The sequence below is a fragment of the Musa acuminata genome, chromosome BXJ3-9 (assembly GCF_036884655.1).
Source record: "Musa acuminata AAA Group cultivar baxijiao chromosome BXJ3-9, Cavendish_Baxijiao_AAA, whole genome shotgun sequence".
Lineage (NCBI taxonomy): Eukaryota > Viridiplantae > Streptophyta > Magnoliopsida > Zingiberales > Musaceae > Musa > Musa acuminata.
In genome coordinates this window covers 4,282,403-4,298,600 of record NC_088357.1, presented here as the reverse complement: position 1 = coordinate 4,298,600, position 16,198 = coordinate 4,282,403, and the positions used below count along the sequence as shown (strand labels likewise).

At 41.7% G+C, this 16,198-nt stretch overlaps 2 protein-coding genes across 2 annotated transcripts; one reads left to right on the top strand and one right to left on the bottom strand.

Annotated features, from left to right (window-relative positions):
• The first annotated feature begins 396 nt into the window (after positions 1–396).
• On the top strand, positions 397–3,211 carry LOC103997292 (uncharacterized). Its single transcript, XM_009418458.3, has one exon. It carries the CDS (start codon positions 975–977, stop codon positions 2,913–2,915), a length of 1,941 nt encoding a protein of 646 aa, XP_009416733.1. The 5' UTR covers positions 397–974; the 3' UTR covers positions 2,916–3,211.
• A 5,514-nt stretch (positions 3,212–8,725) lies between these two features.
• LOC135649850 (uncharacterized) lies at positions 8,726–16,198 on the bottom strand. The gene is made up of 11 exons (XM_065168737.1): positions 15,558–16,198; positions 15,136–15,183; positions 14,880–15,035; positions 14,739–14,785; positions 13,216–13,372; positions 13,071–13,132; positions 10,759–10,966; positions 10,594–10,683; positions 10,228–10,376; positions 9,979–10,108; positions 8,726–9,863 (listed from the first exon to the last, which is right to left on the bottom strand). The coding sequence occupies exons 1-11, from the start codon at positions 16,029–16,031 to the stop codon at positions 8,841–8,843; spliced, it is 2,544 nt and encodes an 847-aa protein (XP_065024809.1). The 5' UTR covers positions 16,032–16,198; the 3' UTR covers positions 8,726–8,840.

The following is a 16,198-nucleotide window of genomic DNA, read 5'->3' as shown; positions in this document are numbered from 1 at the left end:
AAATAATCATAAAAAATTAATCAAAATAGCATTGTAAAATATATACTGTATAAAGCATAAATAAAATTAACAAACACACACACACACACACATATATATATATATATATATATATCGAACATGTTGATAATAATGCCTATGACCTCACAAAAACGCCAAAATGTCGTATGACCGACCCCACTTATCAACACCGATCATTCTAGAAGTAGCGATTGGCATCTTAGGTTGACAAGATTCCAGGGAATATGAAGGAGCGATTGGCATCTTGGAGAATATTCCAGGGAACATGAAGAATGATTCGGTGGCCGCCTGTCCCCTCTCAAGTGCTATGGAGCTATACGTCGGCCGTATAAACAAGCAGTTAAAAATCAAAATTAACATCATGGATCATCACATGCAACCTAAACGAGTTCAAGAAATCTCGACCAAAATACTAGAAAGAACTTGCGTATGAGATCACGCTCGTTCCGGCCCATCCAATTTTGTCGTCGTCAAGGTCGGATTTAAATGCACTATGAAGATGCAAGCGGTTAGGGTTTCTTCACGCCTTTGCGCCCAAAGCACTCGGCGACAGCCGAAGAGGAAGAACCGAACCCAAAACAAAAGAGAGAGTCTCAACCGATACAGAAGACGTCGTCGAATTTGGGGGACTGCCGACGGGCCTACCATTTTTAATCTTGCCTTGCCATCATCGACTCGCTCGATCACACGTCGCGGATTAAGCACAGCCGTCTCGCATCCACAACGCATCTTCCACTCCTCGCATCGCCATGAACAGCTCCATCTTGATGAGGACAAGCCTGTAATTGTTATTGTATACATTCAAGGAGGAGACAGAATATTCTGACGAGAATATCCAATGTGCTACCTGTCTCCCTCCAATCTACATATATATATGAGCAGATTACCCCATGCTCGAACCAGCTCAGGTGTGGCTTGTAGCAGCGTGAGAAGCAGGACGGCGAGGAGAGAGGATGACCTGCGAGAACTACGATCCTTGCTTCCCTGACCAGCCCGTGGTGGATCGTTACCTTGCGATATGGGCCATCCAACCTAGTTTTCGGGACAAGCCCGCCTTCATATGGACCCAGGATGCTCCCAGTGGCTTGACATGGACCTCCATCACCTACTCCGAGCTCGACAATGCAGCCGAAGCCATGGCTTCGCAGCTCCTCTGCACCCTTAACAGAGGAGACTCCCTTCTCTTACTCTGCTCTCCCGGCCTCCGACTCGTCAAACTCCTCTTCTCCTGCCAACGAGCGGGCATCGTCGCCGTTCCCGTAATCCCGCCCGACCCTTCGGCCTTCTCCCCAGCTTGCCGCGGCCCGGCCCACCACCACCTTCTCCGCGTCGTCTCTCAGGTCAAACCCAATGCTGTCGTCGCCGATCGACACTATATCGCTGCGGTGACTGGTTCTGTATCGTCCAGTGATGATCGACTGGGCCACCTGCTGCAGAAGCTACGGTGGCTTTCCGTGGAACACTTGGACGATGAGTGCCCTCGTGCCGCTGCTTCAAGCTTAAGCCCCTCTCCGTACTTGGGTTGTGGACCGGGTGACACCTACCTCGTCCAGTACACCTCCGGCACGACTGGGATACCCAAGCCGGTGCTCGTCACGGCCGGCGCAGCAGCGCACAACGTGCGGGCGGCGAGGAAGGCCTACGATCTCCAGCCCAGCAGCGTCGTCGTGTCCTGGCTGCCCCAGTACCATGATTGCGGCCTCATGTTCCTTCTGCTTACCGTCGTCGCTGGGGCCACTTGCGTGCTTGCCTCCCCGAGTGCCTTCTTGCACCGCCCTCGCCTTTGGCTCGAGCTCGTCACGGAGTTCCACGCGACTTGCACCCCCGTGCCCGCCTTTGCGCTGCCTCTGGTGGTGCAGAGAGGCGGGATCAACCACGGGAAGCTGCCTCTCAAGCTGGGAAGCTTGAGGAACCTGATTCTGATCAACGAGCCCGTATACAAGTCTTATGTGGATGAGTTCGTCAAAGAATTCGCAGCTGCTGGAATCGATCCTTCGTCCGTCGCTCCTTCTTACGGACTGGCGGAGAACTGCACGTTCGTCTCCACTGCATGGCCAAGCGATGAAGGATGCCGCAGTCGTTACCCCAACATGCCATCCTACAACAGGTTACTGCCCTCTGCCAGGCTGGGTTCCCTGTCCTCGTCTGCCAGCGAAGGAGCAGATATCGATATCGTCGTCGTCGATGAAGAGACCTGCGAACCTGTAGATGACGGTGTGGAAGGAGAGATATGGGTGTCTTCTGCAAGCAACGCATCCGGCTACCTCGGCCACCCATCCCTGACCAGGGAAGTGTTCCATGGCAGGCTACGCGGTGAAACCGGCAGGTGCTTCGTCAGGACCGGCGATCAAGGAGTCATCGGAGGAGAGGAGAGGTATCTCTATGTCACCGGCCGGGATTCTGACGTGATCAGGACGCACGACGAAAGAAACCAGTGCGTGCACGCGCACTACATCGAGAGTGCAGCATATAGCAGCAGCTCAAAGCAACTCAGGGGCGGTTGTGTTGTCGCATTCGATGCGGAACAACTGGTGGTGATGGCAGAACTACAGAAGAAGAAAGAGGAGGAAAGGGGAGTTGACGTCTACAGGGAGATATGCGAGAAGATAAGAGAGGGTGTGAGGAAAGAAGAGGGAGGCCGAGTTGGGTGGGTGGCGCTTGTGGAGAGAGGGAGCATACCGAAGACAACGTCCGGGAAGCCCAGGAGATGGCTGGCGAAGCAGAAGCTGTTGGAAGGCAGCCTCCGCCCGGTGTACGAGGCCAGGTTTGTGGCGGGGCGCCACGAAGCATCTGCAAGAGATGGAGGGGAGGGGGGAGTCAGACAAGGAAACGTAGCTTCGTTGATGCCATACCGACGTCGAATCCGCAGGTTATTTCTGCTTTCCTTCCTTTGAAGAGAGGTATGATGGAGGAGGAAACGAAGCATCTGCACTGTTCTTGCTACTTGGTTTTCTATCAGATCAAGAGCCCATTTCCTCAATCAGAACAAGCCTATTTGAAGCACGATTCTTCTCTGATTTCAGAGAACCTGAGTTGTAAGAAAACTAGAGCTAAATCATCAATGCAACACAGATTGGAAATCAAAGCTGGTGTTTCACTGCACTCAGAATCGGACATTGCAGCGAGGACCAGCTTGTTGATTTGGATCAAAACTTTTTCCTCTGTAATTTATGGATCCCCTAAAGAATTACCAGAGTAATAAGAATTATGATGGCGTGAGCCATAAGGATTCAGGAACAGAGTGAGCTTCCATAGATATATATTTACAGTCTACAAGACAAGACGCGGCTTTATGTCTGCCGTCGGCATGTGTACAGCGTAGAACGGAAGAGAGGCGAGGAGAAGATACAGATGAAGAGATGCAGATGACTTGTGATAAGATCAGGGATGGCCGTATCTTCTAGTTCTGACTTCTTGGCTTCACTCCAGCTGATAGATACTTCGTCCTGTCTGAAAGAACAGAAGGTTCAGTGGACGGTGTCTCTCAACTGAAGTGTGTCTAATTCAACTTGATGGGATGTTTTGATACAGTGGACATCGTAGAAGTGGATGACAGAACGTAGGAGAAGGACGAGGAAGATTGGAAGGAAGAGTGAGGTACCTCCGTGGGCAGAGGAGGAGGAGGAGGGTTAATGGGCATGAGGCAGTTGGCCCGTCTCGATGCGAAGGATGCCCTCCACCAGCAGTTCGTAGTGGCGCTTCACCTCCGCCGCCGACTTCCCGCCGACGGCGCGGGCCACGTTGTGCCGAGGAAGGAGAAGGCGGAAGGCAATCCCTGCAATCGTGTGGGTTGGCATGGAGAGGCGGCAGTGCTTACAAGCAGGCAAAGGGAGGATCGCAGGATGCGGGAAGAGAATAAAAAGATTGTGAATTGATGGAGTGCAGAATCCCATTGTTCCGCTGCAATCACCTCCAAATCTTCCTTTCTTCTCATAAATGCATGCAAGCAATGCAATTGCAGCTCCCTTTTAGGAAGCTACTCATCATAAATGTTGGAGATTCAACACACTGGAAGATAAAGATCTATCTACTAGAGAAACAAGAGGATGAATCGGAAGGCAACTTGCTAAAAACTGCAGGAACAACTTTGGAAGGAATCAGAACCTCCAAAAAGGGTCCGGAGGATACAGATTCCCGGTGATTGCGAGAATCCTTATCATGTATTATTTGGCCCGCCAAGCTCTCCTCCTGCAACTCCTCTGAATCCATGGCGATGGCAATCCTCGTATGTTTAGATCAGCTGATTCCAAGATACAGTTCGTTCCATATTCAGTGACTGGGGGAGTCGGCGAGAAAGCCGGGATTCTTATTGCATGGTACGGTGACGCGTGGGTCAGCCGCTCGTCCGTGCAAGCGGTGGGGAGGGAAGAAAGGGAAAGGATGGATCCGATGCTAAAGCTTTGGAAGGAGATCAATGTTCTACTTAGCACCTTTAGCCAAAAACACGACATGCGGAATTCCTTCCTTTGGTCTGAATCCAATGGAGAGAGCCAAAGGAAAGAAAGCTAAGAATCCAAGTAGGACAGCGGGAGAGGAAGTTGATCGATCTTTAGAAGCAGAAGCTCGAAAGGAAGTAGAATCTGCAGCGTTGAATGTTACTGTTTAACCATGGTTCTGCTGCATGTAGGATGAAACTAATGACAGAAGAGAAAGTAATGTCACGGAGGACCAAAATTCTTAAGATATAAATATATATATGACATCGAGTTGTCAACATGGACTGAGATTTACATGAATCGCCCATGCTCCAACAAATCATACAAGGGCTGCTTACATGTATCTGTTTTATTGGTATGTTATATGATGGAGCAGTTTTATTTAAGTCACGTGATATTCTTATATGTATCTGTTTACACAGGATTAATCTCTCCCAAATTTTTTTGGTCTGATGTATAAAAGAAAAGACTTTTAAATGAAGTATTTAACTCGAGATCGCTAACTATTTTAGCAAGTACTTGATAGATAATATAAATTACAAATATATATTAAGTTTTAGACGATACAACAAAAGGTGCTTCGCCATAGTCAAAAGTTTTCACTAGTATCCATATGACACTACTGTATAATAAGACAATGAATTAGTCCTAAACATTAACCCGAATATCAATCCAGCCATGTACCACCTAGGTAGCTTCTAGATGTTGTGTTGATTGATACTCTGCACTACTCTACGAAGCTAGAAAACCTCTAAAATGACTACTTGTATTATTTATTTCTAGACAGTTTTATCTTTATACGACGATTGCATATAACCTATGTTTACAAACCTGAAATAGTCATAAAAAAGAACCAAAATGGGCTATCAAACTAATTACAAGCCCTTTATATATTGTGCAAAGTATGAATAAAATTAAAAGACATGAACATATACGATCATTACATCAAACACCATATTTATAGCTTTATCTGTGACATTCTCCCTTTGTTATTCCTTTGACGTCCTCGTCGAAGTCTTTACAAGCGTTGCATCTTCTCACCTTTGTTGAATGTTTAATTTTCTGCTCCAATTACAATGTAGCTCCCAAGTGCTCTCCGTCATTATTGTTGAGTAGTCAAACTTTGATTCATCATACTGCTTCAACTCCTCGGCCTTTTTTATGATCAAGTGCTCTCCCTCTATGAGAGCAAGGGATTGATGACTCCACAAAAATTTCACCTCTATGATACCATAGCGCTGTCATGCCCATGGACCTACTACCTGTCGCCTTGCATCTGTATTCCTTTCTTTGCAATTAGTATATTCGCCTCTATGACATTGTGACACTCCTCTGAGTCTACCTCCATTCTAATCGATGCTTAGTTTTGTGTAGCTAAGTCTCTCTAGACTCATCGTTGCTTCCTTGCCCCTTTTGACCACATTCTTTTACACATTTGTGTACTTAGAGTGGTTCCCCTTGGTCGTTGAAAAGACTAACTACAAGTCTCATGCATGACTTCTGCCATCATGTTATAGGGCTTGCACTGATCCTATTCTCTTTTGCATCCTTGGTAGTAATGTTCGCTCATTCGGTCTTATCCACTGACTTGTCAGGCTCTCTTAAGCAAATATGAGCTCTAGAGTAATCCAACTCTTATATCGCTTCAATCATATTTTTATATGATCAAGTCCCCCCATGAGATTCATTGGTACTTATATTTGGAATTCCTCCTTGGTGGTATATATCCCTTATAAGTTAATGACTAAAGCTTTTATCCGATGTAAAATTTTATGCACACACAAAGGCCTACCTCTACGGTATTATGATGTTCATTTCTTGAATCCATAGTCCTTCTTATCATCGTATTATTCACTAAAATGGAGCTCTCAATAGCTCCCGATTATACCTCCGTATGATCAAGTCCCTTATTGGACTAACCTAGTATTTTATCACATTACCTCAAACTGTTCTATTATGAGCTTTGTGGGATAAACTTAGACTATAATCTCTCTATGTGTGGCTTTTACTAATACATTATAGGGTTGTTGCTACCTTCAATTGTGTTCACTCTTTTAGCAATCGACCTTTATCCACTCGCTCTCAAGTCACACCCGGATAAAATGTAACTCTAGGATAGTCTGTCACCTAATAGTTCTCGAAATCCATCAACTTTATTGAAATTGGTATGTCATCATCTAGATCCTAGTCACTTGCCCCTTACATAATCTCCACTGTACATTACTTCTTTCGTGGCAACTCGAATGACAACACCATGACATATTCTTTAAGAGTATATGCCTCCACGTCATCTTACCCCATGCCAAGGCCTTTTGATCCCAATTTCACTTATGCAAGTTGAGTCACATTAGTTCCTTTGTCAAATATTTCGTCGAGATAAGGTGCATGTGCCTCGAAGCTCTCTTTGACTTTAGTACTATACAAGATGAGTCTGCTCCATCAAAATAAGGGACCCATAGAACGACATGATCTCACGCTTACTTATGTAAGAGTTCATGTCCTTGACATTTGTTCAAGGAAAGATTTGTGCCTCTGCTCCATATTCCATCTTTTACATCGACTCTCTTCATGCGACTTGGGTACTTTAGCAAGTTCTACACAAGTTATTTCGCTTCTCGGTTTATATTGAGTTATTGGTAGCCCTTGTGCTCACCATTTTATGGGACATCCCTCTATTGAGTTTGATATCCATATCGACTCTAAGTGTGTTATCATTTGGTGTTGCCTTAGGTTATTCCCTCGATTCGTCTCGCAATGTATCCACCAACACATTATCTCATATAAGATTATACGATAACTCCTTGCCGCTTGCTCGGTCCATTGAACTTTATGGAGTAATTGTCTTGAGGTATCCCTTCCCAACGTTTGCGATCTATTGCATATGATTCTCCCTCTAGAGAATCAGGACTTATCCCTCTTGGATATTTATCTTGTTAGAGCAACTTTTCTCTTCTATTTTTCCCTCTAGAAGTTTCGGAGACCACCATCTCCTTGGACTACTCCGTTTTGCTAAACAAATTGTATACTATTCCATCCCCCACAAATGCACTTGCTAGATTGTTACTTTTTGTTAATACAACTACCGCTACGTCCCTCGAGGCCTAATAACATACTGAACTTGCTACGCATGTCAATCGCTTATGGACATATCCATCCCATGTTGAAGAGAATGTTTTAATGCTCTATGATATCGAGTTTCGATCGCCTTAGGATGGTCATGGACAGTCCATCATCCGCATATAAGCTCTTGCATAAGTATCGAACTCTTTAAATTAATTATTCCCCTCACCTATCGCTCTTTGCACGGTCTCATCTTTTGTCAAGTGTTTGACTTGCCTTAAGCACTATTAAGTTCGATTGCCAACATCGAGCTGTAACTCGAATTTAGCCATCCTAACCTGTGTACTACACGTCCTTTCCAGCTCACTTGTCCTTGTGGTGCCTCTCACACAAAAGGTTAGCTATTTATCTAAATACCAATCTCAATTGCCCACTCTTATAAGCAACTCCTTTACCTACATTTCAACGTTTGTTTCCCTCAAATGATCATATGTACTGGTTGCCCTTAACACAATCTCACTAGGTCCTCCACGTTTGCATGTCAAACGTTTTTTTGTGTGCTTATCCCACTCTGAATCATTTGTCATGAACTTAACTTGTTTTGTTTAAGTCGTGCGGCACCCTTACGTATCCGTTCATAAATGATCAACCTTAAGTCGACAATGAACCAACCCTAGACACTACCAAAAAAACTCATCCAACCATATTATCCAGGTAACTCCCGAGTATTATGTTGACTAGCACTCCAAACCACTATTTGAGACTAAAAAAAGTCAAAAATGATTATATGAATAATCTAAAGCATATGAAACAATAACACAATAACACGAACATATAAACAATCTGAAGTATATGGAACAATAACACAATAACATGAATATATATAAACAATTTGAAGCCCGGAACAATCAAGATGAAGCTATCAAACTCACTACAAGCTCTTTTCATGATATATAAAATATAAATTAAAAAAAAAAAAACACGAATATATATAAATAACACATTAAACACTTTATTTATAATTAACATTTTATTTATAATTTTATTGTGACAAATTGGTGATGGTTAACTAAAAAATTCTAAGAGGCGTTAAGAATAATCTTAACCTGCATTCTATCACAACAGATTCATGATATCACACTTCAAAATGATTCAAATAAACTGCAGGTTTCTTCACCAACACCAACTCAAAAAAATTAACTCACGACTGAGTTTGAAGACATTCTTTTGCCATAATCTTTGAGTAAGCAACAAAACTCAGTTACATCAGATGTATCCAACAAAAGGAATCTTCAACATTTTAAGTTCAAACTGGAAAAAAAATCATTCCTGCATTTGGCCTTTATTCTTGCGTCCCTTCCCCGCCCCCTTTCTGGGTGATTTTGCAGATTGTTTGGCCTTCTGGCCCTTCTGACCCTTCTGACCATTTGCTCCCTTGCCCTTTTTCAAACCACCCTTCCCTGGCCTCCCCGTCCCGCGAGACCTTGCATCCTTCTTCATCCGGCGGTCCACTAGCACCTTCCCCTTCCCACCCTTCATCCGAACGCCCTTCTTTGCAACAACGTACTCCTTCTTAGGCTTCTTCGGCATTGCCTTCTTGTAAAGTCGATCGATCATCTTCCCCTTTGATCGTTCTGATATGTCAGTCTGGTCTGCAATGGTATTCGCCTTCTGTCGTACCTTTTCCAGCTTTCTCATCGCAGCACGCTTCTTCCTGGCTTTGGCCTCCGCCACCTTCTTAGCAGGGCGGGCATCAATCTCCCTGAACTGTGCCCTCATTGCAGCAACTTCCTCTCGAGTGATCGGCTTCGTGGGTTGGCAGTGCTGCTTTTCCTCGTCTGCAAACCATTTTGGCAAACCTTCATCGTCAAACATGTATTTGTTGTAGGCATCATCAAGAATCTGCTCCCTTTGTTTCTTCCTCAGCATCTTCTTTGCATAAGCCAATATTTCAGCTTTTGAGTCGTCGTCCATTTCCTCTGATTCATCAGAGGATGATGACGAGTCATCACTTGTTTCCATGCGCTCTGCTGGAACAATTTCAAAATCATCCTCCTCTGGTTTCTTTGATATAGGCAGGGTCAAGTCCTTGGACTGTTTCATGTTACCCTCGGACTTTGCAGGAACTTTGACAAATTTCTCCTCCTTCTCATCTTCACTATCACTTTTTTCAAAGGCGTCATCTGTTGGTGCTTCAGTGAATACATCTTGACTAAACCACCTTTCCACAAGTTGCTCTGTGGTCGGCTGCTCATCCTCATCCAAAGGTACCACGAGAGGATTTGATTCTTTAGCACTCAGATGTTGATCTATTTCATCATCAACTAGTCCATCACCATTATCTCCCTAGAAAAAAGGCAAAAAGAAATAGAATTAAAAGAAATCCAAGCTGGGATGAGACAAACGCCACGACTAAAAAAAATTGTTGTCAACATCAAGGATGAAAAATATGAAATATTACCTCTAAAATATCCACATCATTACTAGCTGTGTCTCGTTTTGCACGTTTTTGTTTTTTGGTATTTCCTCCCTTTCTAATCACATACCGTTCATAAGCTTCATCAAGCATTTCCTCAAGTTGTGCATCATATCTATTTGAAAAGGAGTACAACAGTAAGAATAGCATGAATGTAAGATTGCATCAATGATTATATAGAAACAATGTAGATGAACTTTTAGTGGCCATATAATTCAAAAATATGAGAATTACCTCTTCTGTTCCTCATCAGAATCCATTTCACTGGAAGAATCATCATGGAGCATGGCTGTCTGGGTTTCATCTTCACTGTCTGCTGCATCACCCTTGCTGTATTCATCATCTAGCTCTGCAGAATCAATTGCTGACAACTCTTTCTTCCCCTGACGAAAAGCAGAAGCAACACATAAGCACTTTTTTCTTTTATTCTAGGTTGGCAAAGGCACTTTTTTCCAAGCTAAGTCAAACTGGAGAGTTTTTCAACCTTCGCTTTCTTATGTTCTAAAACATGATAGGACTCGACTAGACGATCTACAAAGAATAAAGGACAAGTAATCTGAATTATGCACTGATTGTTGAAGCGCAATAGAACCTACAAACCTTGATGGCAGAAAGAGAAAACAAGTCACGATCAAAATAACTATCTTCTGTAGCATCAATTTGCATTCCCATCGCTCTCCGTGCTTTTTCCTAAATAATTCAAAATTGTGGAATGAGATCAAAAAATAACAATTGAAATAATATTGATATAAATAAAATACAAACTTTAGCTCGTCGTTTTGAAAGTAGTTTCTTCGCTTTCTTTTTCTTCCGGTCCAACAAGTGTGCGAGCTCTTCCATTTCATTTAGCAGAGAATCATCATCATTGCCTTTTGTGTCATCTTCAGCATCATCAACCTTTGGAGCGTCCTCATCAACCTTTGGAACGGCCTTGTCAGCTGATGCCAATGCCTTTTTAATGTGCATGCGCCACCTATGAACAAACAGATAAATTAGTGCACATGAAAGAAGGGTGTTCAGGAAATACTCCAGTAGCTACTATCTGTTCAAACTGATCTACAACCTATCATGAGAAGCTGCATCTACAGTGCAGGACTAGTTAACCTGATCTAGGGACTCAAAAGAGTGTTTTCTAAATCAGGTGCTATTGGTGTCGTTATGGCTTTCTAAGGGCATAAAAAAGGGTAAGATGCCAACTGATACATGTAATATCAGGATAAATTGCACATATTAAATGCACCAAAAGCACCTTTCTTGGTGTAAAGCCTGTAACTTCATGCAAGCACTTTTCTTCCACTTCCCCTAACCACCTTGATGAGTTTGGTTGTAAGGTATGTACTTAGATTAATGAAGTTATGATCAATTTAACAAGACTGACATAATCAAAGTAGCATAATGTTTGTCCTATACCCTTCTCACTTAGACCTAGTCAAATAGTCAATCAGTATCACCAACATATTGATCTCTGTTAAAATTTGTCAAACTCCTAGATGTTACAGCATTATGATTTATACCCATTAACAACAAATTTCTCATAACCTTTCCCAACAGAGAAACATTCACATAGAATGGCACAAGCTCACCTCTCAATGACACCTGAACTTACAGGTCAGCACCCAGATTTAAAAATCTTAATCAGATTCGAGGTTGGTCATTTTTAAGATTATCCAAACAAGAGGATCAGTCAGCCAGATTGCAGGATGGATCAGCAAAAAGTAAATAAAATTCATTTAAACACGAAAGGTTATGGGAAAAGATCCATAAGATACCAAATAATATTAGAAAAATCAGAAAATGCAAAAAGATAAAGACCATCTAATAGTGTTTCCCAAGAAAATGCTAAACATAAACATTTGTAAATTTTCAAACTTAAACATATTAAAAAGTTAATTTTAGCATATACACTAGCTAAATTGGAGCTCAGACAAATGTAAAAATCTGTGAATTTTTACAAATGCATCTTACTATGTTTTGCATAATTTGGAGTTCAGACAGATGTACCAAAAGTTTCTCCCAAAAACTTTTTCACAAACTTAATCTGTGGACCCACATATGGGCCCAACATATTAAGTTTATGAAATAAGCACATAATATAAGAAAGTTTTTTTCTCTTCTTGCTCATACTCTCATCCTCGCAGTCAAAAGCAATAGGAGTGGCAGCAACAGCCGCAATACTCCTCTCTCTCCGCTTCTCTCTGCCTCATTTTTCTTTGCCTCTTCTTCCTTCTGTAAAGATGAATTATTAAAAATCAAAGTTTCCAGTTTCTTATTTACCCTATATCATGTTGGCTACTGTCATCGGTGATCCAACTTAATTGGTCTTCCAAAACTTACAACAACAATAACAACAAAACCGTAAATCCTAAGGTTGGCTACATGGATCATTTACTGTCATTAAGATATGTTAAAAGTCATTTGATTTTTGAAAACTTAGTCCATCAAATTTCCATATATCATGACAAGACAGAATTGTGATATTAAGTGGCCAGGTCAAACCCATCTTTACTACAACCATGCCTATTGCACAATGCAACTCTGATAAAGTAAAATATCAAGCAAACAAAAATTAAGCTTGTTTACAAGTAAAAGAGCCTAACCGAAGAAAAAGGCTTACCTGTGTATCTTAATTTACTTCGTCCAAGAATAAGATCATGTGATACATTACTCATATAAAGGAGATGCAAGCAGTAGAGAGAAGAAAGGGGAGGGGGAGGGTCAGTGTATGCTGACACAGAACATAGGATAACATCCCGAGTTACACTGCTTGCATGCATCAATTTAGCAGCAAGTTAACACACACAATAAATCTACTACTCAGTCTTAAACATATCACACAATGAAGGCAGAAAATTTGAATATAAACCATAAAGGCATTCTTGATGTCAGTGAGTTAGATGTATCAAGAGACATTTGATGTCATATCTTCACAATTACTACACAGACCAGCAAGGATGATACAATTTGGAAACTGAAACGAGATCATGTGAGCAGACGATGTTCAAATTTCAAACATCTTGCAATGCAGGTAAGTTCAAAGATATAATCATCCATATGCAGCTGATCAGGAAGAGCCTTACTTTAAAAGATGCTTGAAGCTGCTTTTATCGAGTACATACAAGTCCTCACATAATGATTTAACCTGGCAAACATATCAAGATAATTCAGTAAATGACCGAAATAAATGATCCAAGTGAAAAGTCCGTTACAAGAGAGTTACAATACCTCATCTGTGGTAAATTCGTGATCTCTAATAGGCAAACATGCTGGGTCATCAAATGACAGTGCGTTTACAGAACCAAGAAACTCCAGCGGTGCCTCTGACCATATAAAATCAGAAACTAAGCCTACCTTCCACAGTGTAGTATTTCCTTCCTCATATCTATAAAAAAGAGATGCAGGTCACCAAAACTCATAAGTAAAATGGTCAAAATAGCATCTTCTATCATGTTAAATACACTGCTTTACTTAATTCCATATCCAAAAGAAAATATGCTTTATTGGAAAGAAAGGACAGACCAAGAGGTCAAGAACAATACAACTGAAACATGAAATGCTTAGAAGATCAGCTATATACAGCAAAAGCATATTTGACTAAGTGTACAGAAGTACCCACATTTAAGTCATGAAACTCAACAAATCAACAAAAGTATCCTCAGAAATCAGAAGTAATTGTGGTTTATTGGAGAAAAGGAACAGATCAAAAGGTCCAGAACAATACAATTGAAATATAAAGTGCCCAAAAAATCAAGTATTTACAGAAAAAAAACACATTTGAGTAAATGTGTAAAAGTATCAATGCTTAAGTACAGAGCTTCATATCAGCAAACATCCATGCTTCAATACAAGTTGGACTTTGGACATAACTCAATAGCATCTCCTATCCAAGTGTACTAACATTAGATAGGTTGGTGAACATGCAGGACTATTTTGACATTAGAATGCATCTCAGACTAATAAATGTACCCATCTTGGAAAATGATGAATGAACTTTTTAAAAAATTTATCGAGTCCAATCAGGTTTTGCTGCAATGAAGATATAAAAAATCCAACAAAGTGTTTGTTTCCTTGCTAACAAGAGTTCATTTCTTTGTTAATTTGATAACCAGAGTTCCCTGCTTGGATCAAATAGTAACCAACCCCCTTCCATTAGAAAAGTTGATTCCTCTGTATTAAATGACATCAACATGGTAATCAGGATTCCAGACACCGGAAACTAGTTATGTTCCACATAGATGCCTTTATTTGTTCAGATTGTTAAAGTAATCAATATGTTCTGCAACAATATAAATCAAAATGCTAAGAGAAGAGTTAAATATGATCCTTTACATCATTCATACATGTGCCTTGCAAATTACAGACACATGTTAGGTGTTGCAACAATACTAACATTAGAAAACAAAATGAACTAAGATGAAATCATGTTGCAAATCACTTGAATGAGCATTGACAACCAAACCAGATGACTTCTTCCAATTAAAATCACAAGAAGAATATCAGTTCCATGTAAAATATTCATGATTACTCAAAAACACTATATCTTAAAAACTGCTATCACCAACTTGTGATTTTAATGTAAAATATTCATGTAAAATCACAAGAAGACTGCATCAAACTATATCACATCCAGATTGAACTATGAAAAACAAAGACTTCAAAAAACATTGTTAGGCAGCAAATGAAACAATTGAATCACAAGTTTACAGCTTTCCAGCAAACAGGCAAATGCAATCTACAGCAAAGCTTACCCTTCGCGATTTCTTTTTTGCTTTGATCCTCTAAGAACATCCACAACCTTCAATGCAGAAGATAAATTACAGTAACTAATAGCATTGTATTTTGTATAATAACCAATTGATAAAAACAAAGAAAGGAGCATGAGCATATACCTTAGGATGTTCTATAGCCCCTTGAAATAGATGTTTCATGTCAAGAAGACGTGGATCAATTTTTGCAGGGGCTTTATACCTCAAACCAATAACATAAATTTCTGCAGAAGTGGATCGGCTGGCAACAGGTTTAGTCACCTCAACTTTCTCAAAAAGCTGTCACCCATAGAAGAATTTAAACATGTTAACAATAAAAAGTCACATATCATATACTCAGTTTAGATGTCAAAGAAGTACAGAAACTTATAATTTTCACCTGCTTAAGGCAGTAGATAATAGCACTGTAATCCTGTGACCTGAAAACCTATCAACAAAAAGACACCAAATAAATTGAATTGTAGACTCACATAAAATTTGGAAGAGAAATTCATAAAATATTCCAAATAGATTCTGAAATATAAAATTTTCACCAATAATAATTAAAGCTAGGCCCTATGTTACTTTAAACGTAGACATTGAGTAAAAAAATGATTTTTAGACAACAATATTAATTATTCATCTTTTTGGTGCTACAAGTCAAAGGTGCAACAAGGTAATCGCTTTGTCACAAATTCACCGTTAAACTTCCCGATCACAAATCGGGTCTTATTTAGCCTAAACGCATCGCGAACAAATCATGCAACAAAAAGGTATAAAACGTTCAAAACTTGATATTTATGTCAATCAGGTTTAGCTTACCTTGGTAACGAAGGTGCCTTTGGGGGCCAAGAAATTCGTGGCTAACCGCACCGAATCAACGACGAGAGACGACTGCGAGGTGGCCTCCTGCGCCCAGGCCCCTCCGACGTTGGGAGATCCGTCGTGCAGCACGACGTCGAAGGCGGAGCAGCCATTGGAGTCCATAAGGCGCTTGATGGCGGCGCGGCATCGGGGCGTGGTGATGTCCTCGACCAGGGCATGGGCGCCACGGACGGGGCGGATAGGGAAGAGATCGACGCCGATGACGAAGGAGCCGACAGGGGCATGGCGAACGGCGACCTGGAGCCACCCACCGGGGGCGGCGCAGAGATCGAGGATGGAGCGAGCGGAGGGCAAGAAGCGGTATTTCGCATCGAGCTGCAGCAGCTTGAAGGCCGCACGGGAGCGATAACCTTGCTCCTTCGCCAAGTAGTAGAACTTGTCCTGCCGCTGCTTTCCCTTGATCTTCCCCATCTTCCCCGCCCCGGCGAATGGCGAAAGACAAGGAGAATGAAAGGACTACCAAGGAAAACGGTTTAACGTCTCTTAAGCGCCGGTGGCAAAGAAGAAGGAGAAGTTTGCGAGACTACCAAGGAAAACGGTTTAAGGTCTCTTGAGCGCCGGTGGCAAAGAAGAAGGAG